The 19,695-nt window shown below is 43.0% G+C and overlaps 1 protein-coding gene and 1 long non-coding RNA gene across 17 annotated transcripts in view; one reads left to right on the top strand and one right to left on the bottom strand.

Annotated features, from left to right (window-relative positions):
* DNAH14 (dynein axonemal heavy chain 14) overlaps positions 1–19,695 on the bottom strand; it is a 475,011-nt gene that overhangs the window by 22,274 nt on the left and 433,042 nt on the right. For 14 of the 15 annotated variants that reach the window (XR_007411998.1, XM_049112476.1, XM_049112477.1 and 11 more), the window contains 9 exons: positions 18,664–18,879; positions 16,113–16,198; positions 12,188–12,344; positions 10,746–10,956; positions 8,783–8,885; positions 6,734–6,961; positions 5,341–5,538; positions 3,279–3,478; positions 217–377 (listed from right to left, as the gene is read on the bottom strand). Coding sequence is in view for 13 of the 15 variants with exons in the window: in XM_049112476.1 (XP_048968433.1) it covers positions 217–377; positions 3,279–3,478; positions 5,341–5,538; positions 6,734–6,961; positions 8,783–8,885; positions 10,746–10,956; positions 12,188–12,344; positions 16,113–16,198; positions 18,664–18,879 (1,560 nt within the window). In the remaining 2 variants the exon portion in view is untranslated. Of the gene's footprint in view, positions 1–216; positions 378–3,278; positions 3,479–5,340; positions 5,539–6,733; positions 6,962–8,782; positions 8,886–10,745; positions 10,957–12,187; positions 12,345–16,112; positions 16,199–18,663; positions 18,880–19,695 lie in introns of those variants that run through there. The other variant, XM_049112486.1, reaches the window with a different exon arrangement.
* Positions 14,354–16,312, top strand: LOC125755436 (uncharacterized). 2 transcript variants are annotated; one of them, XR_007412000.1, is made up of 2 exons: positions 14,354–14,950; positions 16,103–16,312. It is a non-coding gene; the product is annotated as an uncharacterized LOC125755436 (long non-coding RNA). The 2 variants fall into 2 exon arrangements; XR_007411999.1 differs by having other exon boundaries at positions 14,354–14,842.

The following is a 19,695-nucleotide window of genomic DNA, read 5'->3' on the forward strand; positions in this document are numbered from 1 at the left end:
TAGTCTTGGGGCCACGACCCTCCTCACCTTCCTCACCCCAGCCTTAACAGAAGTAGAGCCACAGCATTGTTTTCTTTTCTGCTTGGAGGGACAAGACAGGTGGGTGGTGCTCCCTCAGGCTTTTTACTTCTGTGGCACCTTTGGGGGGAAATCCACTCTCCCATTCCCTTGGTGGCCGAGTCCTTCCCTGAGGATGCAGCTCACGTCTGTGCTTACCTTGGATACTCTTATAAAGAGATTCCCAAATGGGGCTGGACATGATGCATTTCAAGGTGCTGGGAGTTCCAGCATACTCTTCTTTCTCCACAGACACTGGCAGCCGCTTTAGCATGTCAGATAAAATTTCCATTACTAGTTCATCGTTACTCTGCTCACGACTGCAGAAGAAATTAAGAGGAGAATGAGATACAGGTCTGTTCAATCCGGGAGAGCCCTCTGATCAGCCGCATCTGTAGGCAAACACAGCCTCACGGAACCATGGAACTATGAGATGAAGATACAGAGGAGAAAACTGTCCAATGCATGGCAGATACTGACAAGAAAGTATATATTTTTGAAGTTTTAAGATTTCCTTTTAACTATTCATCCTCTGAATGCGTCTGCACAAAGTGCCAACACCGGACTGAAGAGTAGGCAGGCCACTGGCATGCGCTTGTGGAGGGTCACAGGACTTCAGGTGTGTACTGGCTCATCTGGTGGCATCCTGAGTGGCCATGTGGGTACAGGTGTGGATGGGGCTGTGATGTTAAAGCTGGAGGAACTCTTTGAAACCAGGGCCCAGGGTGGTGACTGCAGCTCCCTACCATTAGTGGAGGAGAAGGAAATGGGACTCAGCACTTTGGCATTCCCACTCTGCTACTCAAAGTACGGACAGGGACTGGCTTTCAACCAATGCCCTGGGACACACACTCAGATGACTGTCGTCCTATAAATTCAGCGGTAGTCTGGAGGCTGCAACCGCACGTAACGTGTTGCTTCTGAGCCAGCTTACCACTCCCATGAAATAGCTGGGGAACCTTAGCTTTTGACGTGTAAGTCGGATTTACTCAGGAGGAATTCATCCAGGGTGGCTTCTGATGTTTTGCAAGATCAAAACATTTCAATAATCAAACATCTCCAAAGGGAAAATGTTTGCTACCACCAAGGTCATTAAATAGGATGGGACAGATCTGTTAAGTCCTGTCACACAGAAAAGTTTCTAATGTTTTGAGTAAAGGCAGCCTAAGTGCAATAATCTTAGCCTCCTGAAATGACTGGAGGGACATATGCTTATGAAAAGCAACCCCTTAACAATCATCTCATCTCTTACTGATGTATTTGTTGGAGACTAAAAGTACAGAATTAATATTTAGAAGTGTAGGATGTGCAGGGAATTTAACCTGCTATTCTGGGGATATACTAGGAGATTTCTAATTACCATCTCCTTCTGTGTGTAGCTTCCCTTCTAATTTGCAAATAGGATATATTCACTCATTCAGGGAAATGGGAACTCAACTGTGTTTATTTCATGTCAGTGGAATGATCTTGGAAGATATGACCAAAGAGTCAGCCAAAGCCACAGTGAGAATCCAATTGGATATTTTAATATGAATTTTATGGTCCAAAAAGACAGGAAGACCATAAGAGTACAGGATTCCCATGGGTTCAGAGGTTTTAGAGGCAAGTGGAACAAATAACACGAGTATATTAAGAGCCTGTCAGACGGTGGAGGAGGACCAGTCAAGTATCCTCCAGACTGAGAAGCCCAGTGACAGAGTTTTATTTGGGGTAACTTACTGACAGGTAGGAACCTGTGGATGGAAGATCCTGACAGTACGCAAATATTCTCCACAAAATCCGAGCCTCACCCCACAGCTTTTATAGAAGGAGGGGTCTTGTGGTGAGGTCACAGGGTAGTAGTCTAGAGGGGGGTCTGCCAGTGCCTGAGGGAGAACTTTGGGGGCCATAGGTGGAGCTAGTGATGCCAGTACCCTGCAGAGCAAAGAAAATGTCAATCCCGGTCTATGAGTACACAGGCGGTTAGAGCACGTGTCATTGGAACCCGGGATGGGGCAATGTGACTGTCACCTCATAGGGTTTTGGAGTTGTTACCATCTTAGTGACAACTATAATCAGGGTTCAAGGTATCCTCTGAGGGTTGCCAACAAGCATCAATTCATATTGAGGTTTCCATCTCTGTTTTAGCTGATTTGCTTATTGTTTTTTTAGCATCTCTCAACAGGGGAAGACATAGAAGTTGGTGTAGATAACGCTAACAGAATCAAAGTCACAATGACAATAGTTTTGTGTTCAGGAATGTGTACATGTTGGTATTGTAATATTTGTGATATTTAAGATATTTGGGGCTCTTAAAACCTGAAGGTCAGCTTTGGGACTCCAGTTTAAAACAAATAATTGAGAAATGGGTTTAAATTTATGATTTTAGGTTGAAACCAGCTAAGTTGATATATTTAAAACATAAGAGAGTTTAAGATCCAGCATATTTGTTTAATGAACCCAAGACGAAAGACTTAACTGACATCCCCAAGTTTGCAAAGTCAAGTGGCAGAGCTGGGATTTGAACCCAGAGTCCATGAGGAAGGAAGAGAGGTGAAGCCTGTGTCCTGAGCAGCTCTGAATGAGCACCCTGGAGGGTGTTTCCAAATAGCAGGAACATGCTTTGCTAGGAAGGCCATCATGCCACTGAGGGCTCACACCAGCTAGTGGCCTTGACAAACACAATCTTATCTTATAGAATTTGGGTCACATCTGTGAGACCACTTGAACCTCATAATGGCCTTGATGGGTAGAGACAGGCATTGTCTCTATGGACAGATAAACAGTGTGACCTTGGATACAGAGCATTCAAATAAGAGCTCTGAGCAACACAGGCCTCTAAATGCAGAGCTAGCTCCTCTTGACCATGCTGTCCTCTTACTGTGATGGGGATCTTTCCCTGTCCTATAGAAGTAAATATGACATTTCACATTGAAACAAATTTTGTTTAAAAATGCCACACACTGCACAAAGATTTATTGAGTACCCACTACATACTTCGTAATTATATTTCTGTGTGTGTGCACACATGTGCTCCTGTGTGTCTGCTTGTCTGTGTCCTTTGGAGAATTTAGTCTGTATTTTTAGACTGTATTTTATATTTTACACCATATTTTAGACTTATTTGTCCATACGTTCTGCATCAAATCTCTTCAAATTATTAACTTATTCCTTTAATATTTAATTCTTTCATATGAATGTTTAATAATTTCCAACTAAAACTTTTCCTGCTGAGTTCTTACCTGATCATGAGTTTGGCAGTGGTACTTCTTGGTTGCATGGCAATGAGACTGTCGATGAATTTCTGGCCCTGGATCTCCCTGCAGCCTCTTATGACCTCAGGGTGCAGTCCTAGGAGCTCAGGAGAGTCGTCGTCAGGCAAGGACTGGATAGTGTGTATGCAGTCCATTATGCTCCCAAATTTGGGCACTGGCTGATGTATCTGAAAATTTAAGCACTTTGTTAGTTTTTGTTCCCAGAGTGATACCTATTTTTAGGAATGTATGAAGATACTACTTCCCATAAAAGTTATACAGAAGGCTCTTTTTTTTTTTTTTTAAAGATTTCATTTATTTATTCATGAGACACACAGGGAGAAAGAGAAGCAGAGACACAGGCAGAGAGAAAAGCAGGCCCCATGCAGGGAGCCTGACGTGGGACTCAATCCCAGGTTTCCAGGATCAGGCTCTGGGCTGAGGGCAGTGCTAAACTGCTGATCCACCTGGAGTGCCTGGCTCTTCTTATTTCTTATGTCAAAAGCTACCTCTGGGATGACTGTATTTGTAAAGTGAAGTTGTATGATATGCACAATAACTTCCTTGTTGGGAAAAGAGACTTTAAAAGCTAGGCTGATTCTGACTACCTATTGCCTCTGTGAGCTGTACCCACAGAGGGTGGATGCAATCAAGCCTTTAGCCATTTTACTGGGGTAAAAACTAAAGAAGGAATGTGACAGTGATCTTAAGAATCATTCTGACCCTTTGGGAGGTGGAGGATGGGCAAAATAGGTGAAGATGGGTAAAAGGTACAAAATTCCAGTAATAAAATAAATAATAAAATTTTAAGAAATTGACAAGCTACTTAATGGGCACGGGAGAGCTTTCTTCCTGTCTACCAGCTGCATCTTCCTGTGATTAGCTCTGAGTACTGCTTTCTAAGGCTGACTCTCAGACTTTCGTCTAATTGGGAGACAATGTGCCTTTAAAACCCTATTCAGTGCTAACAATGAACATGACTCTGCTGGTTTAAAATAAGTCCAACCACTTCTTTGACACCATCCCTTTGAAACATGGAGCCGCCTTCTCTCCTTGAATGGAGGCTGCCTGCTGTTGGCTTCTATTGACAGAACATGGAGCAGAGGGGACAATGTGTGACCCTGGGGATGAGGCCATAAATGGTACTATAGCTTCTTTTCTCTCTGGTGGTTCGGTTGCTCTGGGGGTCACCAGTTGCACAGCCCCAATTCTCTGACATCCCCCACATCTAGCTGGTGGTCAAAGAGCCACCCCCAGCGCTGCCACCAGGGCACAGGACATTCCAGCAGCCCTAAGGTCCCAGGTGTTGAGGCTTTGGGCCAACAGTCCTGTGAGCAGGCTGGGGAGTGGCTTTTCATGCCCCAGTTAAGCCCTTACGCCCTGCAGCCCCATCACTCTCTGGGGGGCCCTGAACCACCACCACACAACTGAGCTGTCCCTGGGATACATGCTGGTACGGTTTTATTGGAGAACATTACAAATCAATTCACAAGAAACTCAGTTTAAAAATGAAATGTATCTGCTTGGGTTGAAAGGGATAGAGACAGTAAAACTTGAAGAGGATGTCAGACCGCTGTAAAACTGCAAAAAGGAAGCTGCTGAAGAAATGGTTTAGCTATAGACATGGGCCCCTTTTTACAGAGTTGGAAGGGTGGTGCAGAGGGCGGAACCAAGAGCCTGGTGCTCAGACACAGGGACCTCTGAGTGCTCCTGGGAAGTAAGACTGGGTCTCAGGCCTGGAGCTGGTAATCCGATAGGATCACATTTCTGGGGACTCATGGCCATTGTGGGCCTTCCGTTTGGGTCTCTTCGTAGGGACACGTAAATCAGAATAATCCAAGGGACAGAAGTCATGTCCAGGTCTTCTGGCCTTGAGAGTGCAGATGGATAGATGAAATGTCAACTGCTAGATTAATGGTAAGTTATTTCTGTAATGCTAGAAGTTAATAAAAGTATTGGAAGTGAGCATTACGGTTTCTTTAAGGGCAGATTCTAAATAATGCAACAACATTTAGATAACCAAGTAGTGTAAGGAAATACATGTTCTTACCTCATCACTGGAGAAACTGAAGTCATCCCTCAGCACGTCAGGATTACAATATTTGTAGAGAAGGGTGTTCAAACATCGCCGGTCCCAGGTGTCAGTCACCAGGCCCCCATAAATCACCTCCCCAAACAGGTAGCGCAGGGTCGGCCACGAAATACTGGACCGGGTGCTCAGGGCATTCTCCAACATCTTTATGGCAACCTTTAAAAAATCCACTTGTTTTTATTATTTCAGAATGTGTTTGCAGCTCACTTTGATGTTTTAACATAAAATTAACAATTCTCAATCAGCCACGTATATTTTCTCTTTAAAAATACAGTTGACCCGTGAATAACAATGCATTTGAGTTATGTGGGTCCCTGTATATGTGGGGTTTTTCACAGTCCTGTAAATGTATTTTCTCAATATCATTTTCTTTTCTGGAGCTGACTTCATTATAAGGAAACAGTGTATTATACACACAACATTCGGAACAGGTGTTCATTGAGTGTCCACTGCTCAGTCAGGCTTCCAGTCAGCAGTCAGCTGTCAGGAAAGCTTTGGGGAGTCAGAAGCTATATATATATAGATTTTAACCACACAGGGGGTCAGTGCCCCTATTCCCTGCATTTCCAGGGTCACTGTATCTGGAAATAGCAAGATAGCTTGCAGAGGTGTAATGGCCGCTTGTGAAAGCTGAGCGGCCTGTTGAGGATGTGGAAGAGGTGGAAGGTGCCCGTCCAGAGCAGATGTAGGGCGGGTGCAAGGCGGGTCTCAGGGGCAGATGCCCAGCGGCAGAATCAAGATTATGCTCAGAGTTTGTTGGTATTTGCTCTGACCTGGGGGAAATGTAAGCAGCTGTTACCACGTTTCCTTCAGCAGTAAGAAAATACCCTGCAAAGTCCACAGAAGGCTCTAGACCGAGACCAGTGAGTTGTGTGTTTCCCCCACCCGTGGGTCAATGCAAGCTCTTACTGCCGACACATTTGCAGAGAGGTTCCTGACAGCCTCACCTCAGGTCAACTAGTTGGCCTCAAAGAAAGCCCCCTGGAACAGTTCCCCGTGTCTGCTCTCCCCTGGCTGCACCCTGCCCTCGTCCCACTGTCCCCGACCCTCCCCCACTTCCTCTCCCTTTCTTGATCCTGCTTTTTTCTTTTTTGGCCCAGGGAACAAAGAGCCCGAGAGGTCGCCAACTTGCCCACCAGAGTAAATGCTGTACATCTGTAGGTGGGGGCTGTGACCTGTTTCCAGAAAAGTTGCCTTCAAGGCCCCTTCTCAACACTGGCCCTTGTCATGTGGTCACAGAGTTCACTCTCTTACCATGAAAATACTCAGTGTCTGTGTAGACAGACACTAGGCAATTTGAATCATACTATGATTCATTTGTTACTGTTTATTTTGAAGACATCACACTTACCTCCAAGTCTGAAGAACTAAATTTATAAGCAATATTCCAGCCCAATATTCCATAATTTTTTCTTTCATTGATCAGAGCATTGAAAAAACACAGGCTGAATAGAAGTTTTTTCCACCACGGTCCACAGTCAGGTTTTTCAAATATCTCTTCTGTTACCTCTCCACTCCCACTATATCCAAATGTCTGAAGTAAATTACTTTTCAGTCCTGGGGGATTTTCCACTGTGATCTTTAAGAGAGGTAATGATAGCATGTGAGCAACAGATGCAGGCACAAGGTCCAGGGAGATGCTTGCCTACATTGCTCTGGTACAAGAACTGGGAGGAGTGCCACTGTTTGCAAGAGTCAGTGGCAAGTAAAAAATCCTGAGTTATTCTTTTTTTTAATTTGAAAGTTTCTGTTAAAAGATTGTACCAGATTTCCTGTTCCAATTCAGATCTTAAAATGAAAAGTTTAACACTGTCATAAAAGCACTTCTATTGGCTCTAAGTACAGTATCCTGGAAAGTGTGGCAGTGAAGAGCTACTGTAGTGGCCACATGGCTGTGACAAAGGTGGTGCTGCATGGCCTTGGAGAGCAGTAGACTCGGGGTGCCCAGGACAGGAGACAGAAGAACAAGGGGGCTGACACATCTGTCTCATCAGCACTGATACTAACTTGGTGTATTACCCAATTGTTCTGCTGGCATTAAAAATCCTTTTGGTTGACTTCTTAACTAGGGTGATCACAGTGATGAGGGGCAGAGGTGAGGTGGGGAGATCCAGCTGCAGGGGCTTTTTAGAGTGTGGCTGTTAACTCTGAAACTAAAAGATTTGAAATGTTCCCCTACTTGCACATTTACACATATATATACACAGACATACATGCACACACACAAATTCACATATAAGAGTCGTGTGGGTCTGTATGCAGGACATATGGATGTGTTATGCACACGAACATGATGTTTCTGGATCAAGGATAGGCTGATGTGTATGCACAGAGAGGCTTACAGTGCTCCCCCATGCTCCGGTTCCCCATGGGGTGACACAGGCAGAGCCAGAGCATGTGTAGAGTGCATCTGTGCCCCAGAACAGGTACTCAAGGGATGAAACTCGGTGCTCATATAGAATGGCTGGCAGAGCAGCCCCTCCTTCTTCCAGAGATAGACAAGCAGGAAGATGTTTGCTCTGGAATGTTCTGGAATGCAAACAAATTCTCTCTGGGGAGACAGGAGCAGGTGCCTGGGTTTTCATGATTCCTGGAGTGTGAGCGAACGGCTCTGAGCCTTTCCATCCCCTGCATGCAGACACATGACCATGGAAAGAGCCTAGGAGAGCAGATATTCTCTCCTTCCAGGGCCCCATTATCTTTCAACATCTTTCAATGCAGATTGCCTGCAATTTTTGTGGAGAAAGCCCTGACTGCAGAAATGAGGAAATGTTCAGAGAGTTTTGTATCATGGTTGATTCTCTGGAGACTCTTGCTCATGTCTGCTCTCTGTGAGGAGCTATGTATAAAGGGAAAGGCAGGAGGGAGAAGGGAGAGAGAGACAGGGAAAGAGAAGCTGTTATCTTGTGGAAGAAAGCTGCTAACATCTGAACTGAGGGAGCATTTTGCTAATTAGAGCAACGGATCTACGGGAGGTGAAAGTTCCTCCAAGCTCTTTCTCTGTCTTGCTCTGCCACCCTTTGGTCTCCATCCCTAACACCTGCTTTCAACTTGCTTCTGCTAGAGCCTTTCCAGAAAACATGCTGTGGGGTGCTTTGGGGAGCAGAAACAGGAAAGGCTGGAGAAGAAGACTGAGAGGATAACTCAGATCCCACATTCTGGTTTATGGCTCTTGGAAGTCTCAACATCCTCATTGGAGGAAATGTCCATCAAACTCTCAATTACTTGGAAGCAAGGATCTCATCTACTACCTGAGCATCTTTCCTGGCCCACAGGTCAGGGCTGAGCTAGAGTAGAAAGTCAAGCACTCTTCAGGAATTCGGAATCATGAATGCAAGTTAGTTTACACTCAAACAGTGCTCCTCAGTCAGCATCAAGCTCTGTTCTATTCTGTCCTTACCTTCAAACTCTTTTGAAGAATAGGAATTGGGAAAGAACTGTCTGATTTTGAGCTCAACCACAGCCGGAACTCAGGGTCTATTGTCACATCTGGGCTATTAAATCTGCAAAATACAAAATTTATAAATATTTTAGTGTAAAAATTTTTGTTAAAGATTTTATTTATTTGAGAGAGAGAAAGAGAGAGCGAGCGAGTACACTAGGGGGAGGAGGGGCAGAGGAGAAGCAGACTCCCCTCTGAGCAGGGAGCCCGATGGGGCTTGATCCCCGAACCCTGAGGTCATGACCTGAGCCAAAATCAAGAGTTGGATACTCAATCAATGGAGCCACCCAGTTGCACCTCTTTTTCTTAAAATAAAAGTATTATGCTGTACCTGTCTGTAGCCTGCTGTTTTTCCTCTTAACAATGTTTGAACATATTTTCTTAACTCTTACATGTAAGAAATTTGCTTCACATTTCTCTCTCCCACAGTAGGCTGCTAGGTGGCAGTCTTAAACACTTACAGGCTTGATTTGACAAAGAAGTATGAATTTCTCTTAATTACACTCTGATTATATAGAATTTTTTTTTATACATTGTTAATTACTCTTATTACGTTTCTGAAATTCTGTTCTGGAGAATGTTCTTCCAATTTCTGTTTTTAGAATGATACATGACTATCTGCCATTCTATTGTTACTCTATCTTAATACACTTTGGAAGGTTAATAGGATGTCTATCTGGTCCAGACTGTGTCCTTGGTCTCTAGAATGATTCTTGGGAAATAGGTAGGTGCCCTATAAATAGTTTTTGAATGAACAATGACTGAAGGACTTGGTAGAAATTATTGTGTCATCTTCCAAAGTTTACAACTATTGAAATCATACAACTAGGCAAATGTCATCTTCTGGCTCTCTTAAGTGGTGAAGTAAAGGTGAAACAGAGATTACTGAATACTTTTGAAACTGCTAAAAGCATAGGAGCCTGAGAACAGAACAAATGATACTAACAAAGTTTTTAGAAATTTAAGTCAGAGCAGTTGCATTTTGGTTTATAGTTTCCTTGTGGATGCTCGTGACATAAAAACAGCTGCATGAAGAAAATGAGCACATGAACATACATCCCAAATACAGCAGTTGTGGCCAGTGAAGCAGACAGAAATGCAAAGCGGGAGACAGAACTATAGAACACAACTGCTTAAAACTTTCCTAATTTGAAACATTGCTGGGGCACTTGGGTGGCTTAGTTGGTTGAGCATCTGTCTCTTGGATTCATCTCAGGTCATGATCTCAGGGTTGTGAGACTGAGCCCTCCATCAGGATCCTCACTCAGCAGGGAGTTTGCTTGAGATTCTCTCTCCCGCCTCCTCTGCTCTTCCTGCTTGCTTGTGCACATGTGCTCTCTCCCAAATAAATAAATAAATAAAATCTTCAAAAAAACCCAAACATTGATAATTCTTCACTCCAACTTAGCAGTCGACTCCCAACTACTTCCACTGCCAACAAGGGCTGAGCCTCTGGAAGTTTCTGTCTGAGTGAACAAGTCTTTGACAGATGCAGCCTATAAAAGTGGACTTAGTCCAAGAAAGTCAAAGTAAGTACTAAACATAGGCCATAAAATAAATCACCCCTGGAAGGAGGGATGTGAGCTATTGCATTTTGCTGTGCAGAATCACGTAGAATAATAAAGACTATGTCTGTAGGTTTATCTACTGAGAGGGAAGGCTTAAGAAGGAGAGGAAGGAAGTGATGAAGGCAATGGAGAGTAGAAACCAGAGAGGCTTTTTTTCTTATAAAATTGAGGTATTCTTAGTATAGTTTAAAGATCCCGGACAAAGGAGGGTCCATGTAAGCAAGCTGAATTTTCTCTGAGTGGCACAACACTATCACTATTATTTTATCGTTGCTTCACGTGGCTGTTCCCAGTTTCACCTCACTGTTCTTATAATTAATCTGATCCCTTACAAATAAATGTAAAGTTCTTACGACTCAATGATAGTGCAAAGCCTTGGCATAAACGATGCTGCGAGGTGACAGTTCTGGAGGAAGACCCATTGAGCGGCTCTGGGGAGGGCCTTCATGATGAGCTCCTCTGCCTTAGCGGCTTGGCCAGGGCCCAGGGAAATCATGGTCACGTGACTTGTTCCTCCTTTTAACTCTTGTGCAAACTTCAGGACAGTGTTGGTGGGGTCGATCCCTGTACAGCAACGTGGAAACGTACACATAATTGTAAATTCATCTCATCCCCTTTTGAAAACTTACATCTGTCTTTGTTTCTTTATTTATAATGGGCTTCACAGCCAGCGTGGGCCCCAGTGTGGGGCTTGAACCCACAACCCTGAGATTAAGACCTGAGCTGAGATCAAGAGTCAGATGCCTAACTGAGTCACCCAGGCACCCCTGAAATACTTCATTTTAGCAGCTCCTGCAGCCAGGTATGGGCATCTAGGTGTTGTGAACAAGCTTTGGTAGCAAAGTTTGTTAACTTTTATAATACTTCCTTTCTTCTACTCTATTGTTTAGAGTGTGGACATGAGGGCTAGAGCCCGGCAGCCATTCTGGGCTATGTCTGCAGGAAATGGACAGCAGCTACTCTGTGTCAGGTATAGAGCAGCTGGTTTACATAAAAGGTTACAGAGGAGGAAGGCTCTGCATGGACACACTTTCAGAAAAAATTTAAAAATATTTTATTTATTTATTTGACAAAGAGAGCATGCACGGGTAGGCAAAGCAGCAGGCAGAGGGAGAAGGAGAAGCAGACTCCCTGCTGAGCAGGAAGCCTGATGTGGGACTCCAGCCCAGGAACCTGAGATCATGCCTTGAGCCGAGATCATGCCCTGAGCCAAAGGCAGCCACTTAACTGACTCAGGCTCCCCTCAGAAAGTTTTTATTGCCCAATTGAATCAAAGTTTGAAAATGGTGAATTGTGAAGACATACTTGATTTAGAGATGACAATGAACAGAAGATAAGTTAAAATATTTTGCTTAGGGTCTGTGGGGCAAAGACAAGGGAAAAAGCATTTGGAGTTTTGAGGGATACAAGGGCTGTGTTGGCAGGGCCACTTTCTGATGGTTTGTCATACATGTATGTTTTCATGACCCAACATATTAAAACAGTTAATAAATACAAGGTCCATCCCAACTTCCAGATTGATAATATGTGTTTAGGAGATATTTTCTGCACAGAGAATTAGCACTGAGAAGTGTTTTATGGTTATGAATCTGGGAAATTCTATTATTCTTTGTCCTTTTACATTTTTAGAAATATTCAGTCTTAATATGGTTTAAAGTTTTAATCAGTCCCTTTCCCAAAACAGTTAAATAAGAATAGGGAAATATCTTAAACATAATACCCAGCACCGAGCATACCTGTCTACACCTTCTGGTTAGTATCGTGGTGGTGTCTTACCTGTGCTCATATAGCTTACCATGGGTGTGAGTAAGTATCAGTGGAGTTATGGCTGTGGATTCCTTGTAGGGCTCTTTCAGATTCAATCCCATTCTCAAGACATAGTCATTTCCCATTTTTTCAGTTATAAACCTTTTCACTGAATTCTTTAAATGCTCTGGTCGAAGGATTTTTATCTAAACAAGAAAGCAGGGAAGATAGGGTAACTTTAATAAAGCACCCAAGGGAATGGCCCCTATGGTAAAGTGGAATAAAATGAGGAAGTATTCAGCATTTGTGTCGTCAGAGTTTTATGGGAACGTTTAATGGCAGAGGGTCTGTGTGTGCTGGAGAAACCGCCACCATGGCTCATGATCCCTCCTTGGTGGCAGGGCCACCTGGTGCCTCCCTCCCTCTCACACTGACAGAGATCTTGCATTGGTTGTAAAAATCTAAGTTATGGTTCCTGATTCTGCAAAGAGAAATTTGGCTGTGGGTCTCTTCCTGCTCTGCTGAGTTGGAGTATGGAACTCAGGACGGCACAACCAGAAGACCACTAACTCCTCCATGAGTAACATAAAGGGAAGTAGCACAGCAAACCAAGTTTGTATCCAAACAGAGCTCGAGAGGGGCTGAAGACTTTGGAAGCAGTGTGCATGTAGTAAGTAGAGGTTTGGGGCCCACTGGAAGAAACCATTGCAAATCTTGGAGGAAGGATCTTTTCCATGAAAATTGTTTCATACAAACTAAACTTATGTGTTATTTATAAAATGATCCTGAATTCTGTCCTTGGCATCAGAGACCTCATCATTTAAGACAAAGCTGAAACTATGTGTGGATCTGTGTGGATGCCCTAGGTTGAACCATGGGAAATTGCTATTTTTACATTGTCAAATATTGATTATTATGTCAAATTCTGCTCTTTTCTGTTACTCCCTGGAAAAATTAATCAATTTTATCTAACTAAATGCGGTACATATATATTTTTAGATGAAAATTGGAAGCATGCAAAGCATCTGGGGTCTAAGAGCAGGGCTCGCCCAGCACATCCACTTAACAAAAGCACAGGAATCATCTGAAAGCAACAGATGTTCAGGTGTAGTCCCAACACGTCATTCTCAGAGTCTGTGCTCCCAGAAGCAAGTGTGACCCACTGTTACCATCATGCTGCTCCTTCCTTACTGTATTGACCAATAAAATGATGCCTTTGTAAGTTTTAACACGGGGGGTGGGGGTGGGAGAGAAAGCAAGACCAGCAGAAATGGGGTTGCGCTGAACTCAGTTCTACAGCTCCTTTCTAAACAACTACAGACAGTTCTGGAAATTCTCATGTCCACTTTCCCTGCCCCTGCCTTGTCTTCTTTCCCTGTCCAGCAGGCCATTGGAATGGGGAGCGGTGCATCAACTGAACCAAGTCCTTGCCCTCGCAGAGCTCTGAGATAGTGTCCTTCCCCAGGTGGAGCCTTCTTTCTAATGTATTCTAAATCTCTCATGTGGCAATCTCAATTTCTGACTCTCACGGTCAGACCCAGTTTCAAATATTCTAACTCAATTTCTTTATATGAGCACTTGAACTTCATCAGACCATGTCTTTTGACTGTGGGTTTGGAAAATAGGATTGCTACACTCATGAAGTTTCTAGCTCACAAACTAACATCATCTGGAGTTTACTGGGGAAAGTCAATGTATCACAGGCTTTAAAAATGTGCTTAATTTTGCTGTTAGGGTAATATATACTGGCTACATAAAATTCAAATAATACAAAAAGCCAGAAATTGAAAAATGGAGGTCCTGGGATGCCTGGGGGACTCGGTCTGCCTTCAGCTAGGGTCATGATCCCAGGGTCCTGGGACTGAGCCCCATGTCAGGTTCCCGGCAGGGAGATTGCTTCTCCTTCTTCCACTGCCTGCTGTTCTGCTTATGCTATCTCTTTCTTATGAATAAACTTTAAAAAATCTTTAGAAAAAGAAAAATGGAGGTCTTATTTCCTGGAGAACCATGACTGGTTCTTGTGGCTCCTTGCAGATGTGTTCTGTGCACATACAAGCATCACTCCATCTACCTTCCTTTGCTCCACAGGTGGACCTATACTACAGACTGTTAGATGTTTAGCATTTGTCAGTTACTGCAGCTTAAATGTTTGTTCATGTCATGATGAGGTCAACAATCCACAGGCGGGGTGGGGGTGGGGTGGGTTGGGGGTCAGTCATCTACAGTCGCCAGGTGGGTAACAGGAATTAGAGAAGTCGGCTGGACAGAATGAAAACAATTCTTCCTGCAAGAAAAACAAAGATGTAAGTATGGTATGGTGCCTACTGGTGGCCGACAGTCACTGCCCATGTGAGGGAGTGATCACCAGTAGTGATGACCATGGCATACCCATTCTTGGGGCAGATGCTGCTCAGCTCTTACTGTTGCTCCTGAGACTGCAGATCCAGTAGTGCCTGATCTCCTACTTTTTCAGTAAAAGCTGGAAATATGGACTTTTTTGTGAAATCTCTCAATTTGCAAATTTTGGCTCAAAAGAAAAAAAACAACAAAAACCACTTGTACACCCATATCCATAGCAGCCCAAAGGTGGAAGCAGCCCATGTGTGCACAGGCAGATGAATGGATAAAGAATGTAGTACATCCAGCCAATGGAATATTCCTTAGCTCTGAACAGGAAAGAGATTCTGACACCTGCTACTACATGGTGAGCTTGAACACACTATACTGAGTGAAAGAAGCCAGACATGGACAGATAAATGTTGTGCAATTCCACTTCCATGAGGTTCCTGGAATAGACAACTGCAGACAGAAAGTACGGTGGTATTTGTCAGCCTAGTGGGAAAAAGGAATGGGGAGTTACTGGTTAGTGGGTGCAGAGTTTCTGTTTAGGATGATAAAGTTCTAGAAATAAGATTGTGTTTGCACAGCACTGTGAATGCACTTTAATGCTGCTGAATTTATCATGTAAGAATTAAAATTTCTCACTTAATTTAAAAGAGATTAGAGTTAAATGAAATGATGCATATTTTCCCTTCCCATCTCTTCCTATTTCTTCCCTTCCTTTTCCCTCCTTTTATCTTTCCTTCTCTCTCCCTCCTCTTCCCTTTCTTTTCTTTCTTCCTCCTTTTCCTTTCCTCTCATTTTCTTTCTTTCTTTCTTTCTTTCTTTCTTTCTTTCTTTCTTTCTTTCTTTCTTTCTTTCTTTCTTTTTAATATTTATTTATTTATGGGGGGGGGGGAGGAGAGTAAGCAAGGGAGGATGGGGCAGAGGGAGCGAATCTTCAAGCAGATTCCCTACTGAATCACTCAGGCAAGGCAGCCATTAGGCAATTTCTAAGCCCTGTCCCCCCAATTCTGTGAAGTGAGGGAAATAATCACATCTCTCCCCAAGATTACAATGAGGATTAAATGAAACAATGACTGTAAAATGATTAGCATAGGCTAAGCTTTAGATGTTTTAAGGGGCTCATGAATGACAACCATTTACATCCCCAACCTGCCTTCTCCCAGGGATTCTGAAGCAACAGGGGTCAGGTAAAATATCACCTTTACTAACAATAGGAGGATGGCTGTGCTTTAGGCATGTGTGCTTCCTAATAGGGAACCCTAACAGGCTGGGTCTGTTCCTGGACCATCTGTGGTGCTGAGAGCAGAACACAGGTACACTGTTTGCAGGAAGGCAGATCCCAAAGGCACCAGGGAGAAGCTGCTGAGCCAAGTGCTCTTGCTCACCCCACACATGGGGTCCCCTACTTCTGTGGGGGGAAGTCATGGGGGCGAGAAGGGCCAAGGATGCTACCTGATTGGACCCCCTCCACACAAATGAGCCAGTAAGAGTGTGCTTCCCTCTAACATGAACATTACTTGTAAAATCCTTATATTTTGCTAATAAAATTTTAAATTTGAATGGTTTAAGTTACTGATAAAGTGCTCAAAACACTCAGAATATCACTGTTTTCTCATAGCACATCTTACCAAAATAAGTCTCTGAAATGGAGTGAGTTTCTCCCAGGGGAAATTCACAGGACTACACATGTCTTCATTTTCATCCGGAAGTTCAGCTAGATAGAATTTAGAGAAAGAAACTGAAATGAACAATCAAGTGTCTGGGATCACTAGAAGACACCAAAATGAAAATTTTGTTGTGAACTGTAAAGTTTTTTTTTAAAAAAACATGTCTAACTTTTTCTTTTTATTATTTTTTAAAAGATTTATTTACTTTAGAGAGAGAATGTGCATGAGTGTGTGGATGGGAGGGGCAGAGGAGAGGGAGAGAGAATCCCAAGCAGATTCCTGCTGAGCACCAGACATGGGGGTTTGGAGTGGGAGTGGGGAGTAGTGGAGGGGGGGAAATCTATCCCATGACCCTGAGATCTCAACCTGAGCCAAAGTCAAGAGTTGGACGCTTAACTGATAGTACCACCAGGCACCCTGTCTGACTTCCCTAAGACTTGAGGCATCCTTATGATCACAAGTGAGGTGAGCACTGAGCCAGGTCTAAGTGTGCCCATCCTGGTGGAGAGGCTGGCAAGGAGTGCTCTAAGAAGCTTGTGAACTGCTGAAGCAGACACACGAGAAGCAGAAGTATGGCCAACACTTTACAATCTGTTCCTGCGAGTGTGAGGGTTTTCTGGTGAATATGAAGTAATAACTCCAGAGATTAGAAAGTTCTAGTTATAATCTACCTATAACAGATATGGGAAATGAGAATCAAGTGGAAATGCAACCAGATTCTCAAGTTTCTGCCTACTTATTATTTCAACGTATTTGCCCCATGTCTAACTTCAAACACAACTTGAAATACAGAAATAGCTTTTTTGAATAGAGCTATAATAGGTTTGTTGATCTTAAACAAAAAGTTTTCTCCCCCCAAATAAAAAGATCTTCACTTTTCAAAATAGTGACCTAGAGAGAAAACTCTAAGGAAGGAGAACTTCTTAGAAATGGAAATCAGGAAGCTATAAAAGAAAGAAAAAGGTGTAACTGGCCAGAGATTTCACCATTGTGTGGTAGAGACAGAATAAACAAATCCAAAAGACAATGACCGATTTTTAAACATAATTGAATAATAGGTTGGTATCTTAACAAAACAAAAAGTTAATTATCTGTTACACCAATAGGATTCTTACAGCTGGTTAAAAAAGAATTAACACTCTCTAGAGTACATTTTATTTTTCTTAAGAAATACATTAAGTCCCAACTGCTGAGCACACATCTTGAATCTCAGTAGCTGTAGGATTTTCAACAGCCTTGCTGATGGGGATGCACCGGCCCTTGGCCCTTGGCGATGGCCTTCTTGTTGTTCAGATACGCCAAAGTCTTCAGCAAGGAGAGGGAAGCAAAAAAGGAAAAGGAAAGAAGTGACTGCCTAAGGGGGCCAAGTCTGGTACTACTGAGAGAGACCATGAATGAAGGCTTCTAATTTATATTTAAGAGAAACAGAAGCTTTTTATTTGTATCATTTAACGGAACTATGGACATCTCTGCCTCCCAGCTTCAGCATCAGAGTTGACAGTGAAGTAAATTTGCATCAGAACTTTGCATCTAGCTCTTACGCAGTATAAAAGAAAATTTTGTTTGCTTTTCAACGCAGTTTTTGTGGAAGAAAGAAGCATACTTTTAAATGGACAGTGAACTCTACCATAAGTTACTTGAAATCCTGTATCTGTCCTGTGTGTAAACATGTTTTAGATAAATGGGTTTAATTAAAGATTCAAAATACACATTTTATTCAACGTTTAAGTTAATAAAATAAAATTTGAAACGGAAAAAAAAAGAATTAACAATTCAGTAGAAAAATGGGCCAAGTACATAAATAGGTCAGTCCAAATGGTCTACAAACATCTGAAGAAAAGGTACTTAAACGTGGTGCTAGTCAGGAAATCCAAATTAAAGTACTTTAAAATTTTCAGATTGGCACGAGTTAAGAAAAAATCAATACCCCTTTTGGAGAAGGAAGTCATGTACTGTTTGTGGAAATGTAAGTTATCCTGGACTTTTAAGACAAGTAACCTGGCAGCAGCTGTTAACATTAAATAATATGCTTCTGACCCAATGGTTCCACTCTGGCTGCTCATCCCACAGAGACAAGGGCAGAGGAAGTGTGTCTAAGGATGTGTCTGCTCGCAAAATGTAATTGTATGTTATGGCAAAAATGTGGAAGCAAAGTGGAGAAAGCTGCGGAGGGAAACAAAGCAGGATGGGCATGGAGGTGGCAGGGAGTAATGAGCAGGGACTCACATCTAAAGTAAGGTCTATTTCCTATGCAATTCTTAAAAGGCATCTGTTGTATAAAATAACCCATGAAATCTGCACCGGTTGCACAGGTGGCAGTGATGCTTACCCATGGTGATCACCTTGCAAGGCCTAAGGTGCATAAGTAACCCAAGCCTTGCTCACCGCAAAGCTATGTTCCCTGTCAGACACTGAGCTATGTCTATAAGCTGACGATCCACAGACACATACATGCAACTCAGGTTAAGTAAAACACCGAATGTTCTCTTACTTCTCATTGGTGATTACTTACGTTTCTCCAATGAAGCTTCTTCTGAACAGAAAGGTACACTCATCAGGCAATATGCAGCCTTACTGTTTATGAAAGCATCCCACTGGGGCACATTAGACAGAAGGGATTTGCACAGGAGAGAGAAGGGCTCCAGCTCACTGCTGACATACTGGCACTGCTTCCACCTGGATTCCGACAACCACTGAAGATGTCGATTTCTGCAGGTCTCATAGATACCTAACAGAAAAGGGGAAAGGACACATTGAAAGGTACAATATCTTTCAGCCTTGAGTTATTCATAAAAGGTAGATGTTAAATAAATATGTTTTTAAGGAAAAGCCATTTTATATAAAAATTAATCACATAAACAGCAACTTTTTTCATTGTGGTAAAAACACAGAACATTTACCTTCTGAACCATTGGTATGTGTTCATCAATGTGAAGTACCTTCGTGTTTTTGTAAAACAGATCTCCAGAACTTTCCCTGCAAATCCAAAACTCAGTCCCCATTAAACAGGCCTCCCCAGCCCCTGGGCACCACCATTGTACTGTCTCTATGCCTCCAACTACTTTAGATCCCTCAGGGGGATGGAATCACACAGTCTCTTTGTGACTGGCCTCAGTATAATGTCCTCAAGCTTCAGCCATGTTGTTGTAGCAGGTGTCAGGGATTCCTTCTTTTAAAGGCTGAATGATATCCCCCTGAAATGGCAAATCACATTGTGTCAATCCATTCATCCCCTGATGGACACTGGGGCTGCTTCCACTTATTGGCTACATGAACAGTTCTGCTGTGGACACAGGTGTGCAAATAGTAATCTGAGACCCTGCTTTCAATTCTTTTGGATATATAACCAGTGTGGCATTGTTAGATCATATGCTGGCTTTATCTTTAATTTCTTTGAGGAGCTTCCATACAGTTTTCCATAAGAGCTGCGCCAATAGTATACGAGGGTTCTGATGCCCACACGCCCCTGCCAGCACTTTTCAAATTTTCAGTTTTTTGCAGTGGCTGTCCTAATGGGTGCGAGATGATATCTCATTGTGGTCTT

This window comes from Canis lupus, chromosome 7 (genome assembly GCF_003254725.2).
Source record: "Canis lupus dingo isolate Sandy chromosome 7, ASM325472v2, whole genome shotgun sequence".
Lineage (NCBI taxonomy): Eukaryota > Metazoa > Chordata > Mammalia > Carnivora > Canidae > Canis > Canis lupus.